General features: G+C 39.0%; 1 protein-coding gene across 3 annotated transcripts in view; it reads right to left on the bottom strand.

The window, feature by feature from the left end:
* pleca (plectin a) overlaps positions 1–24,867 on the bottom strand; it is a 116,127-nt gene that overhangs the window by 89,422 nt on the left and 1,838 nt on the right. For 2 of the 3 annotated variants that reach the window (XM_034124995.1, XM_034124996.1), the window contains exons 3-4: positions 22,502–22,651; positions 15,182–15,395 (exon numbers count right to left, since the gene is read on the bottom strand). In XM_034124995.1, the coding sequence (XP_033980886.1) occupies positions 15,182–15,395; positions 22,502–22,651 (364 nt within the window). Of the gene's footprint in view, positions 1–15,181; positions 15,396–18,630; positions 18,765–22,501; positions 22,652–24,867 lie in introns of those variants that run through there. The other variant, XM_034124997.1, reaches the window with a different exon arrangement.

Below are 24,867 nucleotides of genomic sequence, written 5' to 3'. Positions count from 1 at the left end.
TTCTGGAACTTCCAACCACATCTAAACAAAGGTATGAGGAAGACCATGTGATTTGGTTGATCTTTTCTGATAGAGTTTGAGATTAAAATAACTTGTCGTGCATGTTATAGTCTGGTAGCATAATTACTGTCAGCTGTTATTGGCTCCCTGGTTTTGGGAAGACGGTAATCCTCCACTCAAACACAAATCCCATCTCAATTACAGAAGCTCTACTCCGTCCTCTCCAGGCAGAGTTCCCTTGACATGGTTCATGGTTTGGACTTGCACTTCTCTGCAGACTTGAAATTGTTCCAGAGAAAGAACCAGAGACACAGTAAATCAACTAATCCCATCTTGATGTCATTAAGCATCAAAAGGGTTTTTGGCCCAGTGAATGAATGTGAAGAACGCATTAGTGCCAGATGAAATGGCATGGCCAAACTGCTCTTACTGCAGAAACAATATAAAGACTTTCAGCCGGCAGGGTCAATATATCTACCCTGATTGAAAAGCTCCCTACGTTTGGATCCACTACTGACGTTAAGGTGTTGGTGGTGTCAGTATGACGTGTACTATGCCTATTGGATCCCTTACAAATCACAATCAGGTTCTTTACTGTGGCCTTTGTTTCATTTCTGAATATTTCCATGGCTATTAGCGATCATTTCTCAGTGCATACTAGCACGTTATGTATAAAAGGTTTATACTCATGTGAATCAGATCTGAAACAATTATTTGTCCTTTAGACTAATCAGATTACTGTTCCAACATTTCCCCAGAAGGCCCTTTAAGAAGAAAGAAATCATGTGAGAAAACAAGTTATAAAGTTGATTTACAGTTCAAAATGAACAGATGACATTTCACATTGAATTGAAAGTAACAAACATGAAATTATATCAACATGTCTAATTAGAGGATATGCTCTTTTTTCCTGTTATAGTGTTATCGCTCATTGTTTGGGTATTCATTGAGAGGTGCAGGAATGAGTCCTAAACCTCGGAAATGAGTCAGCATTTGACCATTTCTGGTACAGTCGTTGAGAAGTCAATGGATTTGTAACATGCCTGAAATAAGATCTTTGTTTACATAAGCTAAAGAGATGTTTACGCATTGTTCTACGACATAAAGTATGTCAGTTATTACCCCACTGGTGAATGTCTGAAGGTTCTATGTGTCATAAAAATGCCAAAAAGTGACTAAATGAGACTATAAACGTCATCACTCCGAACATTTGCTGTATTTAGCTTAGGGCTACTTGATGTAGTTCATTTATCTGGCGATTACATTTACCTTCCAAAATCACAAAGTGGTGTACATTTGTGGAGATTATCCTGCGGAACAAAACCTGTAAGTATCATAAACGTGTTTTTGCCAAAAGATGTAACAGTTTAATTTCTGTAATATTTCTAAATCCAATGGAAAACTCCTGTCGAGGAAGCTCTTGGGATGATAAAAACGTCCTGGTCGGCTTACAGAGACACGTCATCAATGCACCACTCTATATCAAAAGTTTGAAGAAGTTACCTGTGACAGGTATTTGTAATTAGTCATTCATTTTATAGTACAAAACGATCAATTTTAAAGATGCAATTAATTTGTTAAGTAATAGTCAAAGTAGAAGAAAATATGAAAACAAAGCATTTGTCTTGGTTTAAGAAAAGCTACATTTGTGGAGGTACAATATTTTTAAAACAGTTCAGTCATACAGTCCTGTCCAATCACTCATACACAAGCACACACATCATGTTCTCATCACACAATATGTTTCAGCTGCACATGTGAACAAACAGAGAGCAAACAGGTCATCTTACAAACTCATGTGAAGTAGCAGACAGGTGAGAGCACCCTGCTGCAGCACAGCATCCTGGGTAATCTACAGTACACTCACTGTGGCTGGAGTGTAGGTGTGAACATATGTGGAGATAATATATGAGAATGTCCTCTCTCAACAGGGGTCATCAAACTGAGAGACCATAGAAGGATACACAAGTGGCATACACTGTATTCATCATGTCCAGTGTCTGGCCTCTACACACACAGCCTGCAGGGGCGAGAGAGACCGAAGAATGACGGATGACTGAAAAACTGCTGCTCAAAAATCGCAAGTCCACATTTTCCATTAAAACATGCCAAGCTATCAACAGCTTTAGTCTGATGTATTAGTTTATTGGTTTCCAACTGCTATGAACTTATAATGTGATTAATCTAACATTAAACTGTGTGTTGATACTAATCAGATTATGTCAGCAGATGATTGACAGTTTAGCTAACAGCAGACGTGCAGTAGGAGGCCTTCTAATTTAAATTAGGAGTCATTTCACTGTAAGAGCCTCTCAGCTCTTCAGGGCTTAACACAAACAGTCAATTGAAAGGCTGCTCAAAGTATTGAGGACCCACCCACCCACCCGTTTCTCAAATAACTCTCACTATCAGCAAGGAAGCAAATAAGATTATTCTCCTCAATTTCAAATGAATATCCATTAATGACAATCCTCAGCATTTATAGTCCTTACACAAACCTGAATAAAAGTTGTTCTGGTCTCTTATATTCATATATATATATATATATATATATATATATATATATATATATATATATATATATATATATATGGATTTTATCTCTACAATCTATCTATCTGATAGATGCTCAAATATCTTCTACTTAAAGACATAAAAAAACTGTACTTTATTGCAACCAAATCCCAAAGTCAACCTACTGTAAGTAGTTTGATAATGTATCCATGCATACAAGTGATTTTATATGTGCACAGCATGCGTGCATAACTGGGGGACTATTGCTATTTTGGAATTCCAGATCAAGTTGCATGAAACCGATCGGAGGGAAGTACTGGAAGCAAAGTGTGTGGGGGGGGGGGGGTTCTCTGTAAACTGCGGCAAACTTATCACACACACACACACACACACACACACACACACACACACACACACACACACACACACACACACACACACACACACACACACACACACACACACACACACACACACACACACACACACACACCACACACACACACACACACACACACACACACACACACACACACACACACACACACACACACACACACACACACACACACACACACACACACACACACACACACAGTCTGTTGTAGCTGCAGGTTTCCCAGTGTGTTAACATGACACAGTAGAGGCAAATGATGAGCATAATAATGCACCTTTCAGGTGGCTTCACTATTTGATTTTGTGTGCAATGTCTTCTGCCTTCAATATGTATTTTGTAAGACACAGAGAAAAAGTAAATTACTTTAAATTGGAGTTCTTGGATTTTCGACAGCAAAACCACAGACTAACCAAAAAACACTGCAAACTCCTCTGAGTTTCACTGAGGCAAGGTCACTGTGGTTGCCTAAGCACAGTGGCGGCGTCAGGGTATGGCTGGGGTAGGCTACAGCCATACCAAGGAATGGCTTAGCCCCACCTTAGCCCCACCATGAAAAGTGATGCAAATTCAATTAAATAATAAGCAAAATGCTAAATGTTGAGAACACGGATTGCGAAAATATACGGGTCGTGTCCACAGCACACAAACTGATCCTGCTGTAACAACAAGTGCACGTTACTGATGCAATATGGTTGAGACCATTCGGGCTTATGCTAGAAGAGGGGTGCAAGGAATAGTCTAAGTAGTGGGGGAGTTTTATACACTAAAGGTGTGGAAATTCTCTGGCGTTATAATATCAGCGCGGCCGCGGTCAGATCAAAATGCCTCCGAATGCAATTTGAATAGACCTACAGCCAATCAGAGCAACGCAACGTTGGATCTGCGTCATGCCTTATTGATTGAGATCGATCGAAACCGCCATTCAGTATCCCCAATGGATCTTCAATGTGTACTATCATACGTCCGTTCACAGTGATCCCTTTTTATTTACTATAAGACAAATGTGCCGTTTTATTTCATACAGTTCCATTTTGATTGAGACAGGGAAATAATGTAAACCTCACGCGTGGCGTTTCACTGTCAAGGGGGGCGATATAGCGTGTATGTAATTACATTGCAAATACTGACTTGCGCACCACCACTGTATGGGTTAGCCCTACAATAGATTACCCAACAAAAATGCTCTGGCGCCGCCACTGCCTAAGCAACATCTCATTGAGCTAAATGTCATAAGTCATTTTAGTCCGTCTTTCAACTAGAATAACTTGAAGACTGACAGAGTAAACTCGTGGGATAAATATTTGCGGTAAGTATTTACAGAGCTGCGTGTTTTACACGAATAGATCTGTTCAGTAACTATTATAACACAGCGCTGCACTCAAACTCACTGTATCATTCTCGAGGGAATTCCACCTGTTGCGATAACTTATGCATATGGGCCTCACAAGACTAGACTAACAACCCGTCTAATGGGAGATTAAGCCATTTTGTTTAGAAATAAATATCCAACCCCCCAGTGATTAATACAAGTTGTACAAGAGGTATACTTTGGAAGAATCTGATATCTCTCACCAGTGTTGTGAATTTTGAACCGTCAACACCGGTGTTAAAAACAGAAGAGAATTCATCAATGTCCGCAGAGCACGGTAATAAGAATTTAAATCATGCAGTTATACTAATAATTACACCTGCTTACAATAAATGAGAAATATAAGCTCAGTGTTATTTATGGTTGATTTTTCATTCCTGAATGAAACTACAATTGGAAGTTTAACTTAAAATGAATGAGAAATCTTTCAATGTGTCAGCCTGTTCTTATGACTAGGCCTGTCACGATAATGAATTTAGTTGGACGATAAATGTTCCCGGAAATTATTGCGATAAACGATAATATTGTCGGCACTGTTAGACCATTTTAGACCACTGACATAATGATAATATATAATCATAATTCAAGTACATCCTTTCAAACAGAACTTTTTATTGAACATCCAACATTGCAAATGAAATGTGAAATAATATTCAAATATATAAATTATATATAAAAAATAAACTAATTAATTAAATTATAAAAAATTAATTAAATCACACACAACCAAAACAATAAATTAAATAGACTCAGGCTGGAAAACAGAGCTCTCTCTCTCATACATATATATAAAAAAAAATATATATATATATATATACATATATATATACATATATATACATACATATACATATACATATATACACATATATACATATATATACATACATATATACATATATACACATATATACATATATATATATATATATATATATATATACATATATATACATATATATATACATACATATACATATATACATATATATACATACATATATATACATATATACACATATATACATATATATACATATATACATATACATATATATACATATATATATATACATACATATATATATATATACATACATATATATATATACATATATATATATATACATATATATATATATATACATATATACATATATATATATACATATATATATATATATATATATATACACAGCAAGGAACACCAACATGTTTGCATTGTCGGGCAAATGCATCTTTGATTGCAAACTGTCGGGAAGGTGGGGGCTCTCCATCTCCAGCTGCCGTGTTTGCTACCAGCTGGGAAAACGGAATGGGGTGGTTGTGTTTCAGGTGTAGTTTAAGGTTAGTCGTATTGCTAGCTTTTGTTGCTACCTTTTTTAAACAAATGCACCGCCCGGCTCATTCAAGTCCGTAGGTTCGCCTCGTTGATTTGGCTTAAATCCAAAATATTCCCACACCGGAGATGGAGTTAGGTTTTACAACCAATTCCATTTAACTTCAAATTCCCCTCGAGTAAGTCACACGTTGTCTCCTGCTTGTCTCTATATTATTCATTTGGCTGCTACACTGCTGCACGCGGAGTGTCCTGACCTGGCTGTGTGTGAGCCCCTCCCCTCGCGGCGCGCCTGGCCGGCAGACACAGCGCTCCTGGCTAAAATGCTGGTCACATCTTTATGTAATCAAACACGCATGTAAACGGCAATTTATCGAGCTCAGAAAAGTTATCGAGTTCATTTTTATTTATCGTACGATAAGTCAATTACTTGCTTATCGCGACAGGCCTACTTATGACACATCATGGTTACAGTATTAAGGGGGCCATACTTTCATTTTCCGGTTCACACACACATGCAGACTTATGCAACTGCCCTGGAGAAATGGCTGATATTTAATGACAAATCTCTAAACAATAAATCCACTTTTAGCGCAAAAAGCATTAGCTTCACACCATAAACTGTTGGCTCCCTTTTCATCCTGATGTGTCCAGACTTTACAATCAGTGTGGTTGTACAAGTATCTAAAACAAAAAGCATCAAGTCAAAAACCAACATTAGGAAAGAATTAGAGGAAGCGGGACCCTGGCAGAGGGGCTGGAGGATATGACGGAGGCCTGGAGCAGCAGAGTGCTGCCAGCAGAGCTACACAGCAGGAGCTCTTCCCACAGTGACATGCACAGTGGGCAACCGCATGGGAAGAGAAGGACTAGACGAATGGGAATGGATGGTTACTGCTCCAAACATAGACACAAGACAAGGCCCATTTATCCTTAGGGAGGCTTTTACTTCTAACCTATTTTTAACCAGAGATTTTCTGAACATCCATGCTGCCTCTCAACAACAATGAATAGCTTTGATACACACAGACATACTTAAAGGCATTCAAACTACTTGTGGCTCTAAACAGCTGCTTTCCACTGATGTCCTACTACTGTATATGAATGGCAAGCAGAATAGGAGCGCCCAGCTGTTACTGTCAGCCGGTGTCATAGCCCAAACCCCCTCCAGATGTTGTAGTACACCTGCCTTTACTTGCACTTTGACCCATAAAAGGCAAGAGGCTGCTGGGTCAAACACTCAATATGGTTCTTGCCCGATATTTTGTACCTCCTAATTCACCAATAAAAACAAGTTGGTGCATAAAGCACTATAAAACAATTATGTCTACAAATGCAAATACATTTTATTTAAATTATTAATCAATAATGACACTGACATGAACAAGCATGCATATAGGTCTGCACAATGATTTGCAGAAATGAGTGCAGCCCTAACATATGCAATGATGGTCCACCGCATAGGGCTTTCATTTTGTAGTTCTGTCTTTGAGTGCTATATTCTTTTAGGGGTCAGTGAGATCACGCCTGCAACAGAAGCATTTAAAAACTGTAGAACTTTAAAGGCCTTCTTATGTCAAAAATGTTATGAAACTAACCACAGAGGTCAGGATTCCCTCTCAGGTTTTGCATTGGTTAAATTCAGAATGATGAATCCGGTAAGCAAAAGATCTGCAGGAGCATCTTGAGGTTAATCTGGCTTTTCTGTGTCTGCTTGCTAATATGAACATCACTTTCAAGTCATGGCTTGAAAGTGATAATGTCATGGTTTACCCGGACATTATCAAGCGAATGTCCTTCTGATGTGCCGCCTTGCTGGCTGGTGGTCCTTATCACTGTTGTGCACTGTTGGACCTGTGCCATTCAACCCAGGGCCAGATGTCTCACCTCTCTATGCCCACAATGCCAGTGATTCCCCTGTATGTCAAATAGGCTGACAGCTCAGAGAAGAGGACACAGACGAGGACTCCTTTGTTTATGAATGGCTTGATCTGAAGGCCAAAGCTCATCCACCTGCTCTCAGAGAGAAATCTGTCTTTGAGCTCTTACAGATCACCAAAGAGGAAGCTATGGTTTAAAATGTAACGTGGATGAAGTGACGCTGCTCCAGCGATAATAATAACAAAGATTTGATTCTGAACTTTATGATGGTTCCAGCAGCTCTGTTCAAAGTTGTCAGTAGAGACGGGACGATATTTTAGGATATTTATTATGCGATTTTATCGTGGATCGTTATAAAACACTCACAGTAAGTTGATCGCAATGAATGCTCAAGATTGTACTGAATATCCTGACGTAAAATAATAATAACATATTTGTAAGGTAAAATTATTTAATTTATTTCAGTGCAATCTTTTAGAGTTTGGAGCATATTTCGATGATTGTTGGGATAATATTGTGAATAGCATTTATTTTGCCAGGATAACAGTGACAAGAAATGTTCTCATTGTCCAATGCCTGGGAGTCAGACCACATGTATATGTCATATAGATAATAGAGACATCATACTACAGGACAAGTCACCATGAAACCAATGAAGGCTGGTGAGTAAGACACCATACTAGAGTCACTGGAGCATGCACTAACTCACACCAAACCTCCAATTCTAGCAACATCATAATATGCACAATGAGAGCCACTAAAGAGGAGAAGAGGTGGGTGTTTTTACCTTTATACTTTTCTCTGACGCTCTCAAAGGCTTGCACATAGTCCTGCTCCTCCGCCAGCCTCTGACCCGGGTCAAACATGGGCATGGACATGGCCTGGCTGGTACTCAAGAGTTAGGGCAACTTTCTTTCTCTTTAAACTTTCTTTTAAACTTTCCACTGGCACTCTTTGACTCTGTGTCGCTTCAGTGGGGATAAAAAGCCCTCCTGGCTGTGTGTCCACCTATCTGTCTGTCTGTCCCCACCTTCTTCCTCAGCCACACTCAGTCACAGTGTTCCCTCTAAAGCTGTAGGTTTCATTCCAGACCACCACCACTCTCAGCTTGAGAAATACCCACACACACACACACGGATATCAGACCCTCCTCTTAAAGGCACAGAGGCGAGCACATACGTCAGAGATAGATGCCAGTTGAGGCAGACAGCAGTTCCTAAACACACACACACACCGCAACCCTGACAGAGACACACATGGCTACCTCGATGAAAAAACAAATGACGGAGCTGCTTGGGGTTATTTGAGTTCCAGCTGCTGGAGAAACTGGGGCAAGGCATGCAGAGAGGATCCTGTACGACTCACAGCTTTAAAAATGTAATATTCCCTAAACTGAATGACGGCAGCATTGAAAGTTTAATGCCAGAGAACCACACCTCTTCAGTGCTGCTCTTAACAATGGAGCAGCTTGGAGATAAACAACCCTATGTGAGAAAATACATTCACAGAAAAGAGACTAAAGCTAAAACTTTCTGAACCAACTTCTTATTCTTTCAGAAAAAAAGAGATATGTTGTGAACTCAAATGTCACATGACATAACGATTGCTTAAAAATACTTGCAGCTTATATGCAGCACTGCTTGTATTCAAAAATATAATGAACTTGTTTTATCCTCTGACAAGATCAATCAACTTGTTCTGCCCTGCTCTGGGTTAGCTGTCACAATTCATATTATTCTTATATTGTGCAAGAACCAGAACAAAGTCTGATTCTTCGGCCCTGCTCTTCAATCAGTGTGATGTAAAGTGCCAGGAAAGGAGTAAACACATCTACTGTTACATTCAGAGAGATCACAGAGCCTCTCAGATGAAGCCGTGACAATAGCACATCAGGATGCCAAGAAAAACGGGATACACATTGATGTTACTAAAAGGAAGTGGTGCTTGGAAGAAACACAGAGTACATACTTCTGACAGGAACATTTGAGATTTTCCTGAGAAAATGTACTTTGAATCATTCAAATAGTAAACGGACTGCGTTTATATAGCGCTCTATCCAGTCTTTACGACCCCTCAATGCGCCTTACAGTACATTCTACAAGTCATCATTTACCCATGAACACCCCATTCTTACGGGGCAATGTTTCTTGCTCAAACAAGCTAACATTCACATACCTTTGGCCATGCCATTGGGCGCAACTTGGGCCAAATGTATTTGATTAGCCGCTACAGTCAATGAGAGAGTGATTCTGGACCTGCTATAACAGGGGCAGTGCAGATGGAACAGATAACATTAATGAGCGCTCTGTCCCAGGACCAGACTCTGAAGCAGCTCAACCACCAGGCATCATGTTCCAATGCGTGACCTGAGAAAAGGCTTATTATAGTGCATGAATTCTGTACACAAAATTACTCATGCATTGAAGTAAACGCCATCTGAAAATAGATGGGCTTATTTGCTATTGATAGCAGGGGTGTGTATTGGAAAGCACATGATTTTAGTGATAGAGGTTCAACAATTTAAGTTTTTTCGAAGTATTGCGATTCTGTAAGCAAAGCGATATGTTGTGACTAACTTCTGGGTCGGTCTACAAAAATACGTCAACACTGCAGCACTCTTTGGACAGATTAAGTAAAACTTTTTTTTAACAATTTTAAATCTTTACTTGCTTAACAAATATAATATGAACAATGTTTGACATAATGCACCATTTTAAGTCAGGCCAGTCAGAGTAGTAATGCTGTAAAAAGACACAACATACTGCAGATATCCTCGCAGTCTGAGCACGTGTGTGTGTTATCACTTTCTCATACAGCTGGGAGTTTGTTTTCTCAGCCTTCAGAGGGATTAGGGGTCAAAGAAGAATTTCATGAAACTGCAAATTGCAAAATGTACATTAATAAATCCTTCACGTCAGGAATGTCAAATATTTCAACATCCTCAGTCACCCGAGAAATCATGTAAAGCTACAGTATGCAACTTTGCGGCACCAAACTAATTGCAGTGTTTCTCAACAAGTGAGTTATTAAATGATAAAACCATGAACATATGTATAAATTCAATAATTGTTTAACCCACTGAATATAACAAACACTTACCTAATCCGTTATGTTTTTAGGAGAAATAGGATTTTTCATATAAACAAATCTTTAAGATTTTCACAGATAAAAACTATAATAGCGATATTATAGGGAGAAATCAATGTTATCGATACAATTATGATTATCTTGATTTTGATGCAGAAAAATGCAGAAAAAACGGCAGTGCCTTGTTTGGAGTAAAAGGTGAAACTCTTTGAACCTTAAGTGACAGCCACTACGAACATTTCTGAAAAAAGACAGTCACCTCAGTCAAACTGTAATAACTGAAAAAGTTCAAAACACTCTGCTCCAAAGATATTACAAAGTAAAACACACTAAGCCAATTAAACACTGAGGGCCTAATTATTTATTCTGTGAGTTGTTTTTTGTACAGCATACAGAACATGTTGGCTCTGATATTGTTGTATGAAGTGCAAATGTATGGATCTCTCTCTGCCCCAGTACGGGTGTAAAGTGTCTCTCAGAGAGAAGGTCTCACTTTTGTCTCTCTGTTTGTTCGTCTTACTCTGGCTGCAGTGACTGAGCGCAGGGCCAAGCAGCCGTCCCACACATCACCAAACTGAAGACTCTGCCCCGGCTGTGCCACTCATTTCTGTTCTCTGCTTACGGAAAAGAAAACAACCACACATCTAAGGAAGGATCCGAACGCCCCCTCACTAGTCATCGAATGCTTTTTGTGTATCCTCTGATTTGTGTGATCCTGCCTGGTTACAAGTTGGCAGCCGGAATTCTTATCACATATTGTGATGCAGTCAGTGTTGCTATAATGTGTGTAATATATGACTGTAATCACATTAGCATTATTAATGTTCTAATGCCAGGAATTACTGTTAGAGTCATGTTTAATCTCTTCATAGATCTTATCCATGAGATCATGTATTTTTGCCTATGCACTTTTTTATCTTACATTGAATGCATAAATATCTTTATTTCAAAACATATTTAGTTTTGAGTCATTTAAATATATGTACTGACAAAGTTAGAACAAATAGACGTGCATATACTATTCTGGAGGAAATACAGGTATGCATTGCAATGCTCTGCTCTGCTGCACTTTCTCTGTGTATACTGTCCTCTTGTGTCCAGAATGTATACTGCACAAAGTCCTCTCTCCTTTCCTGGGTCATGAGCCCGAGTTTGATCAGAGTGCACCAAGCATGTTACTGAAGACACTCATTTGAAATGGGTATGCATTAAGTGTAGGAACAAATCTCCTACATATCTTTATTATTTAGAAACTGCTCTGTGGAAGTGACAGGACAAGCCTCTGGAAAGAAACAAGAAACTATTGAATGAAAGACAAAAATTGTCAGTCGCACAATGGTCCCAAAGATATCCTTAGGCCCCAAGTAGTCATGGTGACGACTGTAAAATGGAATCCATAAATCTATGGATCCATAAATCTATTTTCTGACAAAAAGTGCACAAAGCCCCACATTAAAAGCTGTTTTATCAGAATGTGTTGTGAGAAGACCCTACAGAAAGTATGAACTCCAGTTAGTGATCCTTAATAACAGAACAAAGTTAGAAACTACAGCATGACATTAACGGACCGTCTCCACAGCAGCGTTAAAAAAATCTTGGAGGTGGGCGTATCTGAGGCTTGGGGATTTTTTTGCGATCAACCAATCACATGAATCTCCCGCCCGCGACATACGAAGCCAAAAAGCCTGAAGTAAACTGGATATAAACTCCCCAAAACAGGCGAAAACATACTACTGTCTCTGCCACCTCCCTCCATGCCTGGCTCCTCCGGTTTATATCCCGGTAGGTCTGGTCATAAAGCACCGGGTGATTGATTCGCTACCGCTAATTTCTCCTCCATTTTTTGGAATATGAGGAAATGACCTGCGGTATGTCTCTCCCAGCATACACGCCGTTTGATTGGCTAGAGCTTGAACTGCCAGATTTGCGTACACGGGATTTGATTGGCTGCCGCTTCCACCTCAGCTTCAAAAGATTTTTTAACGCTGCTGTGGAGACGGCCCGTAAGACTAGCATGTTTCTCTTAAACGAAGAGTTGAGCATTTTGTCTAACGTTGAGATAAACTTGAATTATGTCAAGAAAAAAAAAGTGTGGGTAAGTTGTGTAGTTCATTTAGCAAGAAGAACCAGATAAGTGTAATAGTTACATCAAAAACAAAAAAGAGTACTAATACAGAAAAACAGAAAAAAGTTTCTGTGCCCTCCTCTTCAGCCTTATCTTGGTCTGTGTTCAGTGAAGTTAAACACCCTTCAGCGATGTTCCTCTATGAAATGTTGAAAGATTCATTGGTACTGCAATAACTCAACACTCCTCTCCCACACTGTGGGGCCTGACACAGCATGAGTCATGGTTTATCTCTCACTAAGAAACTAGATAAGAGTTCCATAAATATACAGACCAAAAACCAGCCTTTTACAACAGTGTGTTCTTAATATCATTGTAAACATGCGTCGCTAAAAACCATCATCTCAATAAGATTGATGTGGACAAAAGAAAACCGCAACAAAACTTGGTTAGGTTTAGGTAACTATAGAACTGGTTAGGTTTAGGTAACTATAGAACTGGTTAGGTTTAGGTAACTATAGAACTGGTTAGGTTTAGGTAACTATAGAACTGGTTAGGTTTAGTAAAACATCATGGTTTGGCTCAAAATAAGCAAGTGTTACCTTTTTAACTTAGTGATGTAAAAAGAAAAAACTGAATGTCGGATTTTGGTTTTAAATGGGACGCAAACAGCAGTATCCTGGTGAGAAACAGCTAGGATAAAGGTCATGCTAAACCAGGATCATTCACCCCCCTCCTCTTTACAATTCTTCTGACCTTGACAGTATCACGGTGTTTCTCTCTAATAAGCATTGTGTGTTGTATTTTTTATCACCATGACTTGTACTCGCGTCAACAGAGCAACTGTGAAGACTCACAGTCATTTGATCAATAAACAAGCACGATAGACCCCTACCTGATATAGCATTACTGACGTCTTATTTAACGTATCAACCAACACGGTCTGCCTATCAAACTGTCTGCAGCTTGATAACAAGTCACCCTGTCTCCATTTGTTGTGAGATAAAGCTACAGCTCCGACCGTGTATACATGTGTCTCACAAGGTTAATCATTCAGACTAGAGCCATTATGGCAGCAATCCAAGGAGACAACATAGTTACAGACGCCTTAATCTGATATATATTTTATCAGACCCCAGCATTGTCATCACGTCTGGGGGCTGTGGCTCGTACAGTAAGTCATGAGAAGGACATTGAAGTGAAAGTCATACAATCCTGCTGGTGCTATTGTGTGTGCAGAGACAATAACACCCTGCCACAGGAGTCAGGACTGTGCTGCAGTACCCCACCCTAGCAGATCAGACTCTACACCCACCACAGGAAGTGCTGAAGCAGCGGGTAACGTCTTCTGAGTGTCTCAGTGTTCAGATAGAGAATAGAGGTGGAGGAGCAGTGGAACGATCAGTGTGAAACCCCCCATGAGGAGTAAATAAGCTTAATGAGATCATGGTAATGAAAAGGTGTTATGCAATATATGTCTCTTAACTGCTTAAAATATTCTTTGAGTTAGTGTAAAGCACAATAGTAGATATTCTCATTACAGGCACTATGTCTTGTGAATTCAGATTGATCATCTTATGAAACATTGTTTTGTTGTTAATAAGTGACAGAAAAATCAACAGTAAATTAGTATACATTTAAGGTTGGCAGTGCAAATGTCAGTAGCATAAAACACAAAACATGAATCGCATGAACCCATTACATTTGAGTAAATATGTCCCTTTTGCCTCGCTGCATAAAAATTGTGCAGAGAATATGTGAATGGATCGGTACCACTTTTGTTTGTGACAAAAGCAATGAAGCCCAGATAAAAGAACAAATAAATATGAATGTGTCATGTTACCATTGCTTAACCACATGAGCCCATCAATGTGGGCAGAAGCACCTAACCACCAAAAGAACCAATTAAACTCAATACACACCAATTAACCTGCCAAAAATAACAAAGGTAAACTCTGGTCTGCCACTATAATTACTAATTTCACAAATGCCAATGCAATTGCTGCCAATAGGTAAATAGATAGCATAAAAGCATAAAAGCAAAACCTTCTGGCAATGCTAACACCAGAATATGACCATCACGCAGGTCTACAGCAGAGTAAACAAAAACACTTGCCTAGAACACAAAAACAAACAGTCAGCATAATATGCAACACATCCTCAGAAGTAAAGCAGTCAGTCAATAGCAGTCAGCATTCACAGAAAAAACAAGGGTCCAACTTAAAGTGCACATTGTAGACAACTGTTGATATGGCGAGTAGATGAAATACAATTAAAACATGCGACCAGCTGCAGTGAGGATCACAGATCAATCACAATTATCAGTATTATAACAAAGCCGCCAAAAAAGGGATGCGATTGACTGTTGAGGAGAGCTTCCTAAGAGAATAGTCCATGAGTAGCAGCATTAACAGTTGGTTATAGCAGCAGTGTTACAGTACATTCTGAGCAGGAATTACTGCACAAACATAAAGATCTCTCCCTAATAGACATTTCTATCTCTTTTTTCCTTCTACGTGAACATCGTACCTGCGATGCGGATGACGGCCCTGTCTGCTGGGTCCAACACATTTTCAGAGGCCGACTTGGAGCGCTTGATGCGATGGTGTTTGGGCAGGTTCCAGGGCAGCGTGTCTCCGGGGGACGGAGTGTAACTTATTGAGCTCACATCACTGGAGCTCTCTTCAGAAGCAGCCCTGACCAGAGGCCTCCTCTTGGGCCTGTCCTTCACCTCCTCCATGGTCTGGATGGACATGGAGAGAAGAAAAGTAGGAACATGGAGTCAGAGAACCTCTCAAAACAGATCAAAAGGAAGGTTCCTGTAAGTTATTGCAACTTAACTACCAAATATTAGACGTAGGTACCAGACCACCGAGGCCAGGTTAAATTGCTAGAAATTACAAAAAGGAGGAACTTTTCCTGTTTAGCACATTTTCAAGCATACAAGAAAGGAAATTGCCTGTTATATGTTTACAGCAATAAAATTGCTTGACTTCATGACACATTCATGAAAGCAAACTTCTAAAAGTTATGATTTTTTTTAATTAACAACTTGGAAAATAAGAAAAAAGTTAATTATTTACTATATTTTAACAACTTAGGCCTACAGTTAAATGTGTTATAAAACAAATATACTGATGCAAATAATTCAATAACAGGAATAAAGAATAACAAAAATATTGTTTACAGACTGCAATTACATGAACTGGTCTTCTGAAAAATATGTTATGTTGTGTGTATGCTTGAACCATCTTACACATAGTCAACATGCTAACGTTCAAACGAAGTGTCTTACCTTTAGTTAAATACGGCTTTAGGGTTTCTAACTTTTAACAGTTATGCTGTTTTTTTGTCATTTTTCTTACACAGAAGGAATACGTTGTTGGACCGCGAATATTTTCTCCTATTGTTATTTAGCTAACTGTACTGCTAACTGTTTTTGGCTTACCGTCCATGACTATCTGTGACATATGTTGTCTTCGCCGCCTGACAGACAGTTCTATATAGTCCATTTTGCGGTTAAAACCTTCGGATTCGGCTCGTTAGAAGTATATTTTTCTTTCTGGCAGCAAAAGTTAGAGTTTTATCATTAAACGGGACGAGCTAGGTTAACCTAGAACGTTTTTGGGGATGGCTAATCATCACTAATTAGAAACACCTGCTGTGAAAAGCTAGCTTAACATCTGACTTAAAACAACACGCGCTATTCTCTTAAAGCAACAGGCACACTAAAGTTTGACCCATGGTAAACAGAAAAAGTAACAGAAAATATCAGCAATGTTATTGTGAATTGTGTTGTAACAAATCTAGTTCTCCGTTATAACCCCCACTATTTTCTTAATAATTTCCAGAATTAAAAAAACATCATATTCACACTGGTATGGCCTATAATATTTGGAATGATTGGAAAATGTTTAATTGTATTAGTGATAATAAAAAACTAGTGTGAGCTGTAAGGGACAATAACCTAATTTACTGAAAAAAATGTCTTATATCATATTAAACTGTATCTTTGTCTTTCGGACTGACAAAACAAGACATTTAAAAACATCACTATGAAGAAAAACTTTTTATCGATGAATACATATCTATAACTAAATATTAAATGGCAGTCGAAATCAATACAATGATATTCATAAAATATTTTTGGGTGTAAGTATATCAAAATGTAGCTAATGCTTGCCAAAATCCACTTAGCCTATAATGTGAATTGATGCTCAAGGCAAGTTAAGATGATCCTCTGTTCCATCTGAGAAACTATTAGAAACTGCACAGTCATACACTCAAAAATATGATTCTAGGGTAAGTTAATAAATGATGAAACTGAAATATTGCCCAGCCCGAAATGTGGAACATCTATATTTAGACCTAATGTGCAGTAACCAGGACAAAAGCTCAAGGTTGCAGCCAAGTGATCAGACAGAGTATTTTTCACCTAAATCCTTGAGACCTGACTCAGTGAGAGAGCTGCTGTGAGAAACGGCAGGTGCTGCGGATGAACTGTACAACGTCACCACGCTTATTTTCAGCTGAGTCACCATCCAGCACTCAGGATGCTCCCCATAGGGGCGCTGGCTGCTCCGCCACAGCCTCTCTGATTGGACAGCAGCACAAAGGACCAAAGTCCGAGGAGTAGTATAAACATGTGCATTAGATACAGTTCACATTTAGGTTAGGATTGAGCTAGTAAATGTAATTCTGGGTAATTGCTTTTAATAGAACTGAATTAGTGCAACACTATTGGTATTTAGGCAAAAGGTTATTTAAGTAATAAAGGAAAGTGACATATGATAACTCAACCTGTGTGGAAGTTTTCTGTTCAGAAAAACTTGACAAAAAAAGTTTTGTCAGTCATTTTATCACGCCGTACCTCAATATGTCACATCATTTTTTTTTTAACAGTGTTAGCCTCTGAAAGTAGGACACATTTCCGTGACAGTGTATTGACTGATCTTAATGGAGACATGGGCATCTAGCCACCATTTGACCTGTCAATACTGCTGTTCAGCTCTGCTCCTATATGATTAAGCATTTTATAAAATGTCACGATATTGCATGAAAACTTCAGGGAAATGCAGCCTGGGTTATACAAGGCTGGAGCTACATACTGTACACTACAAATATCATGTTAAAAATGCACAACTTCTGAAAATAGCTCTTACGCACAGCAGATAGGTTTGCCTTGAGGCGCCGCTGAATGTTATCACAATCAGTTTTGTAGCCTCAATATACAGAATGCTTTAACTCAGTCAAGAAGGGGAAATGTGTGTGTAAATCATGCCTGTACTGCAGAGCTCTATTCAGTTACATTCAATTTAAGCACCCAAATATCTGCTGCTCTGACATTGAAACAACTACATAATAAACATCTCCAATGACAACATTACTTCTGTCCACCCTCCTGTCTAACACATTACTATGGCATTCCTTTCTTGTATGGCCTTCACCCAAGCAAGCAGAAAGCATCAGGCTGATCCGTGTCACCAGGCAACCCTGAGGAGCTCCTGAAACTCTCAGGACTTGGAAATGGAAGAAAGTTCAGTGGTGTGTGGTGTGTGCAGGAATGAAGAGACTCTGACAGTGTCTGAATCATTGACAGCTGACTGAAGCTCCTGTCTTCCACCCTCTTAACTGTGAACAACTGATGGACTTCATTAGGACTGGATCTGTTGATCATCACTTGACAGATTGTCTGGATTCTTCCTTAAAAAACTCAAAATAGCACCGAGTTAGGCTACACTGCAATGCCCCACCGTACATCTTGCTGTTTAGCCGCAGTGATGGAAGACCTGAGGTTCACCTGCTGTTACACAGGTTATAAAGATGCTTTAATTACACCATCGCGTTTTTCATAGTGCCTATAGATCATATTTTTATTAATCTGCAGTGTATTCAATGACACTCAGTCCTGTCAATAGCACGATCGGCGCTGCGGCAAAACATGCATTATGAATCATGTGTATTCCGGGTTTACTCACGTCAAAAATATCCATGATGACTGCAGTTTGAGTCCCTGTGAACACTCGTTAAAAATCAAATTATAGCAGCGGTGCTGTCGGTTGATTTGTCCCGGTTACATTCGTTGAAAGTTAGAGAAGCAGCATCCGGAGCTCAGCGGGGGCGCGCCTGAGTCCTGCAGTGTCCCGGCTGTCAGACCTGCACTGATCCGGGCTGCAGAGCTGCTCCTCCCGCCTGCTTTCCTCCCTGATACTAGTACAACAGCACGGGTGAAGTTGTCGCTAAACAGCAGGCACGCATTAGGAAGAGGATGAGAGGAGAGATCTGATTGCACGCTCGATGCGCAAGGAAACTGAGCTCAGATCAGGCTGACAGCAGAGAGTGGATGCACAGGTTTCTTCACGCATTATACCCAAATAATTGTATGTACATTTTGTGAGAGACATTCTGAACTGTGTTATTACCCTGTTTCGTTTGTGCTCATGTTGGAGCTCATATCGTTAATCCATTATATTTTGACAGGGAAGCCTAATCTGACCTTGAACTTCACACTTCAGGATGCTGCAGCAATGCCAGCACATTACTGCTGAGTTCAGCATCTGTCCTGCATGTGGAAACCATAGACTGTAGGTGGAAACAGATGGCTGCTGTCATAGTAAACATAGCCTACATTTCATATACAATTACATACAGTGTTGGGGAATAATGGACAATATAAAACTATATTTTGCAGTATAGCTTGCTGGTGGCTCAACAACTTCAATATTGGCAGAGTTATTCAAGCAGTATTTAAACACATTTTGGGGAATATTTGTGTAGTTAGCTTTTTAAACATATAACAATATAAAATAAAACATTGTTATTATTATTATCTTGTTTAACTTTTGTTTTGTTTTACCATATACATTTTCTGACACTTTTTTCTTTCAATTTCAATTACATATTTCTTAGCGGGGAATTCTTTTTTTGGTTAATATTTGACACGTGAACAGGTGGGGATTTAAAAAAAAAAAGTTAAATGGAGTGGCTTTTTTTGCTGGCATTTTAAGATTACATCTTTTCCTAATTTTGTCCTAATCATTTATTTCTACAATAAGGTTTGAAATACTGTTTTCTAAGTAGGTAGTAAACAAATCCATAAGCTGTGCTGTAGTTCAACTTGTTCAAGTGTTGAGTCATTGCTAGTTTTCAAAGCTTTCCACTTAACCTTAAAAATCAACAGCATAGTGTTTATCAATTTAAAGTATCTTTTGGGGTTCAATATGACTACATTTTGCCTTTTTGTTTTGGAGCAATGCCTTAAATCCTGACAAAGCGTCTCATTCCAAGTTTGAGTTGATAGTAAGTAGCTAATAATACTGTGTTTATACCTAAAGTAAAGACAAATAAATAATTCTCTAAGTCAACTACATAATTCAAACCACTGAAAATGGCCATTAGATGGTAAAGTTATGGAATAACACTGTCATTGGACCTTATGTTGAGTATTTTTGCAATCAAAATATTCTGTCATCACGATGAATAAAAACAAATAACCAAAACGTTCTCCCAAGTAGACTTGGCTCACCAAAATGTTCAGAACTGACCCCTTGTGTAAATCTGAATATGAGAAATTGCTGTTAGAGTCACGCTAACATTTAGTTCATCACATCTATTGTATAATGCATATGTTTGCTAATGTCTGCCATCGTATGTTTGTCTGCACCTTGTCATAAAAATGAAATAAACAGAACTATCACGTAACTCTCTTTTTGCCTTGCAATTAGTTTATCCTGTCATGTTTTTCAAGTGTTGTCTTTTCTCCAAATGTGGCCTAGTTGTACCAAGTCTAATTAAAAAGTGTCATGCTGAGCTATTACATAATCACAGCACCATGAATGATAGATGGATTGTTTGTGTGTGTGGTCCTACTACATTATTAGTCCCTCTACTTGTTGAATAAACAAATGGGCACACATGAGTTGGGGGATGGGCTCACTCATTCTGAGCCAAAATTATACGTGCCATCATTTCTGAATGCAAGCCTTCATGCCAGCTATGTACCCTTTGGACCAACCTCATCAACCAAGTACTTTATGAAGCCAGAGAACAGTGGAGATCAGAAGAAGGGAAAGGATGCTCCTGGTCAGTTTCGACCTAAAATTCCGATAGTTAAAAAAAATCTGTCAAGAAAAAGCATTGCGATAAAATACTTTTTATCAGAACAACAACATCTACTCCTATATGTGAAGTTTGCTCTTTCAAACACCTGTGGTGTCCCTCAAGGGTCGGTTCTCGGGACCACTCCCTTCACCCTCTACACTCTGCCCCTTGGCCATGTCATCAGCCAGCATGGATTATCATTCCATTGCTACACTAATGGCACTTAGCTATGTAAAAAGCGACCTTATCCCTATCCCACATGCAGCCTCACTTTCGTCAACATCATCATCCTTAAACACCTGCCTTGAGGAGATAAAGGCTTTGATGAAACAAAACTTCCTGCAGCTCAATAGCTCCAAAACAGAGGCTATTTTAGTTGGCACACCAAACCAGGTCCAGTCATCCCCCATAACCCCCATCACATTTTCTGGTCATAACATACCCCTCTCCTCATCGGTTACCAACCCAGGTGTAAGATTTGACCGTCATCTCACCTTTAACAACCATATCAAGCATCTGTGCAAAACCTCCTTCTACCACCTCAGGAACATTGCAAAACTCTGTCCCAAACTCTCCCTGTCAGATGCTAAAAACAGAACCGTGCCGCTAGGATCCTGATGAGGGTGAGAAAACGTAATCACACATTTTCTTCACTTGCTCCACTGGCTTCCTGTCTCATTCAGGATCAAATACAAAATCTCTCTTTTCACCCATCAGTGAATCCACGGAAATGCTCCTTCCCACCTTAAGGATCCACTCTTACCACAAACCTCCACATGCAAGCCCTGTTCCACAAACAAACATTTGCTTCACCCCTCCAGGACCAAGCTCCGCACCATGGGGGATTGGGCTTACCTGTGGAATTCCCTCCCAGACCACATGAAGGCTCCACAGGCCACTGACCATTTTAAGATGGGTCTAAAAACCTTTCTTTTAAAAAAAGCCTATTCTTAAACAAAGTGTTTTTATGTATGTCTTGTATGCCCTACTGTAGCACTCTGGGATTGCTTTTAGCTATAAACGGAGCTTTACAAATGAAAATGTATTATTATTATTATTTTTATTATTAAGAAGTATTTAGTCAGTATCCTAAGTACAACCTAAAATATATTTAAATAAAATGAAAAACATAGTAAGTTTTTGATACAATAAAGAAATCAACGCATTATATTTAAAATAAATGTGCCTTAAATTGAGTTGAAGCATTGCTTAAAATATTTTACATGCTAAAAGTTGTTCCACAGTAATATACGAAACGTACAGTATAATAGTTTCATTTATACAAAATACCAGGTCCATAAAAAAAGAAACACCTTAAAGGGGACGTTTTAGGCTAATAATCTTCATATTTGTATTTATGGTTTTTAAAAGAACAGTTTTACATGCTTAAATGTCATAAAACTCATTTTCTTTCTCATCATTTTGGTTTGAATAGATCTGTATTTGCCATCTGCCTGAAACACTCAGTTGAGCGCCTGTCTCTTTAAGACTTCAGGCACTCAATCATATTATCGCAAGGCAAAGTCCTCCCTAGTAGTGAACTAAAAGTGTTTTAGTTACAAATCAACATGTATTGGTTATATCTGCAATTTTCCTTTAGAACAGCTGACTTAAAGCTATAAGAACAAACAGCTTTAAATCCATAAAACAGTTTTAAAAGGTTCAAAACAGAGTTATTAAAGCAGTGGAGAAAGTGTTCCTGAGATGGAAACGAGGCGTTTGAGGACACAGTGGAGAAACATTGCTCACCTTCTGTGATGTGGCTGCAGTCACAGTTTCCACCGGGGCTTTAAGAGGTCGTTTCTTCCTCTTCCTGATCGAAGGACATGGTGGCTCCTTCACCACAGCTTCCTCTGACTGGACACAAGCAGCAACCTTCTCTTTGGACTTTTTCTTCCTCTGAAATTACAAAATGTTTTCATCAACCTGGAGAGTTGTTCCTACTGTATCATGTTAATCCCTTGTGAAAATAACAACAATTTAATACAGTCTAGGAACAAAACACATTAAATCCCTGTAACATAAAACCACATGGAACCAATTTCTGATTTAATTTCCAAAGCTTATTTTTAATGTTTGCTTCGAGGAAAACCCACTTTCCAATTACAGATCTCACCATTGGAAAATGGCAGCTCCTCAGATCTGGCATGCACTGACCGAGGCAGACAAAAGCCTCCTTCTTCAGAGGCCTTTGATTCTGATTAGAGCTGTCAGGTAAACAAATGGGGTTTTGTTGTTCCTGCTGCTGAAACTCTCTGAAGAGGAATACAACTCCATCCAATGAGTTGTTGGCACCCAAGTGATAAATCGTACTGTAATTGAAGAGAAACTTGGGAACTTTTGATAGTAGCATTTACGGATTGGACTACTTATTTTAAAGATTATAAATCAGAGAGTAGTGTCTGGGTCATATTACAGTTGTATTCTTTTCTATAGCTGTTTTTGTCTTTTTTGCAGCACGCTTTGAGAGTTTTCATTAACTGTGAATAATTTCCTTCTGGATGAATACTAGGAGTGATTGTCCTCTCTATGGTGGCCCTGAAGCTCAATGCAAGGCAACTCATGCAAATAAACCATAAACGGGCAAATAGAGAACATCTTCAAAATGTGTCAGCACGTGAATTAAGAAAAAAAAGCCCCAAAGTGAGGGAATCATACAGAGCCTCCGTACCTTTCTTTCCTGTGAATGAAAGCTGACGGAATATGTAAGTGACATTTCCATTATCGAAAGAATGAACAAGCCCTTTCTTTCATACAGTTTTAGAAAAATCACATGCAATCACAATGAAATCATTCATGTACCGCATAGCGTGATGGATATGCTAGAAATGTGAGGGCACTGAGCTCTGCTGTAACCTCCAAATCCCCCTCCTACAATCTCTTACTGTCTTCTGAATGAATGTATGCAATACGATGACTATGGTTAAATGCTCATACAGTATTGACACAATAAGATCCATGTGTTTCGTACTTTGTTGTCATTGTCTCCTATGTGATCTGATTCAGAACAGACTGACATCTTAATAACTTATGGCTGCTGCTGGTTCCTCAGAAAGAGCACTCACATGTCTCTCTGTCCACACATTGGCTGCTGCAGGAGGGACTGGACGTCTGTGGGTGTGTCGGTGTCAAACAGACAAAGGGCTTCACTCATGGAGGCATTTCAGAGAGTCTCTCAAACTTATCACACACAATGACTGCACAGTGCTTCTCCACTGTGTAACAACACTCATAATGACAGGGCCAAAACACACTGAGGGATGCCACTAGTTACAGATCTCTGTTATGAGCCCACTCACAGCATACTTAGTAATGTTATTGCAGCGTGATAAAGCTGCAGCTGCCAAAAGGTTATATTGTGGTACATAGATTATATAGGAAGGATACACAACAATATGTTACAAGAGGGGGCTAAAGCTAAAGAGTATCTGTTCAATATTACATTCACTTTGTTTGGCTTTTAAAAACGGTAGTAGATGCACTAACTCTTTGCTCTTTAACTGACTGGGTCTTTGTTCCAGAACAATGCACTTCGTTTTGAGCTTCAGCAAATGCCAGTTCCTCCTGCATTTATAATAAAGAAACACTGTTGCTAATGCTGGAAAAATGGAATGCATCACTTCCCCTTATTACTGACACAGAACTTCAAATATAAATACAGGATACACCGCTCAGTGAATCACTCCTGTGCTGTATACATCAGCAACCTCAACGTTCCAAAACGTTAGCCTGCAGCCAGAAAAACTGACAGACATGAAACATTCCCAGATGATGAATCCTCACATCTTCAGTGTTTCACTGAAGTTCCTTTAGCACAACAAGCTTTACATATGTGGTGTTGGGTGAAATGTTTCAAAATGTCTCTATCAGATTGCAATGACCTTTGGTTCCGACATTTGTGTTCACCCCAGTATGAATTGTAATTACTTTGCTTTTGAGTAACATTCTCAGTAAGATGCATCATGAGGTCAAAGTTTTTATTGCACCATATTTTTTACTCTTAAAAACTGAAATTCCTAGCAGCCTTTAATGCTAACTGATGTTAGCATGCTAACATTGAGAGAGATAGTGAATTCCTGAGAACATGTTAGCGTTTAGCTCATAGCACTGAGGTG

The sequence above is a fragment of the Trematomus bernacchii genome, unplaced genomic scaffold (assembly GCF_902827165.1).
Source record: "Trematomus bernacchii unplaced genomic scaffold, fTreBer1.1, whole genome shotgun sequence".
NCBI classification, from domain to species: Eukaryota; Metazoa; Chordata; class Actinopteri; order Perciformes; family Nototheniidae; genus Trematomus; species Trematomus bernacchii.
Note: the sequence above shows the minus strand (reverse complement) of the source record. Positions and strands in the feature narration are given on the sequence as shown.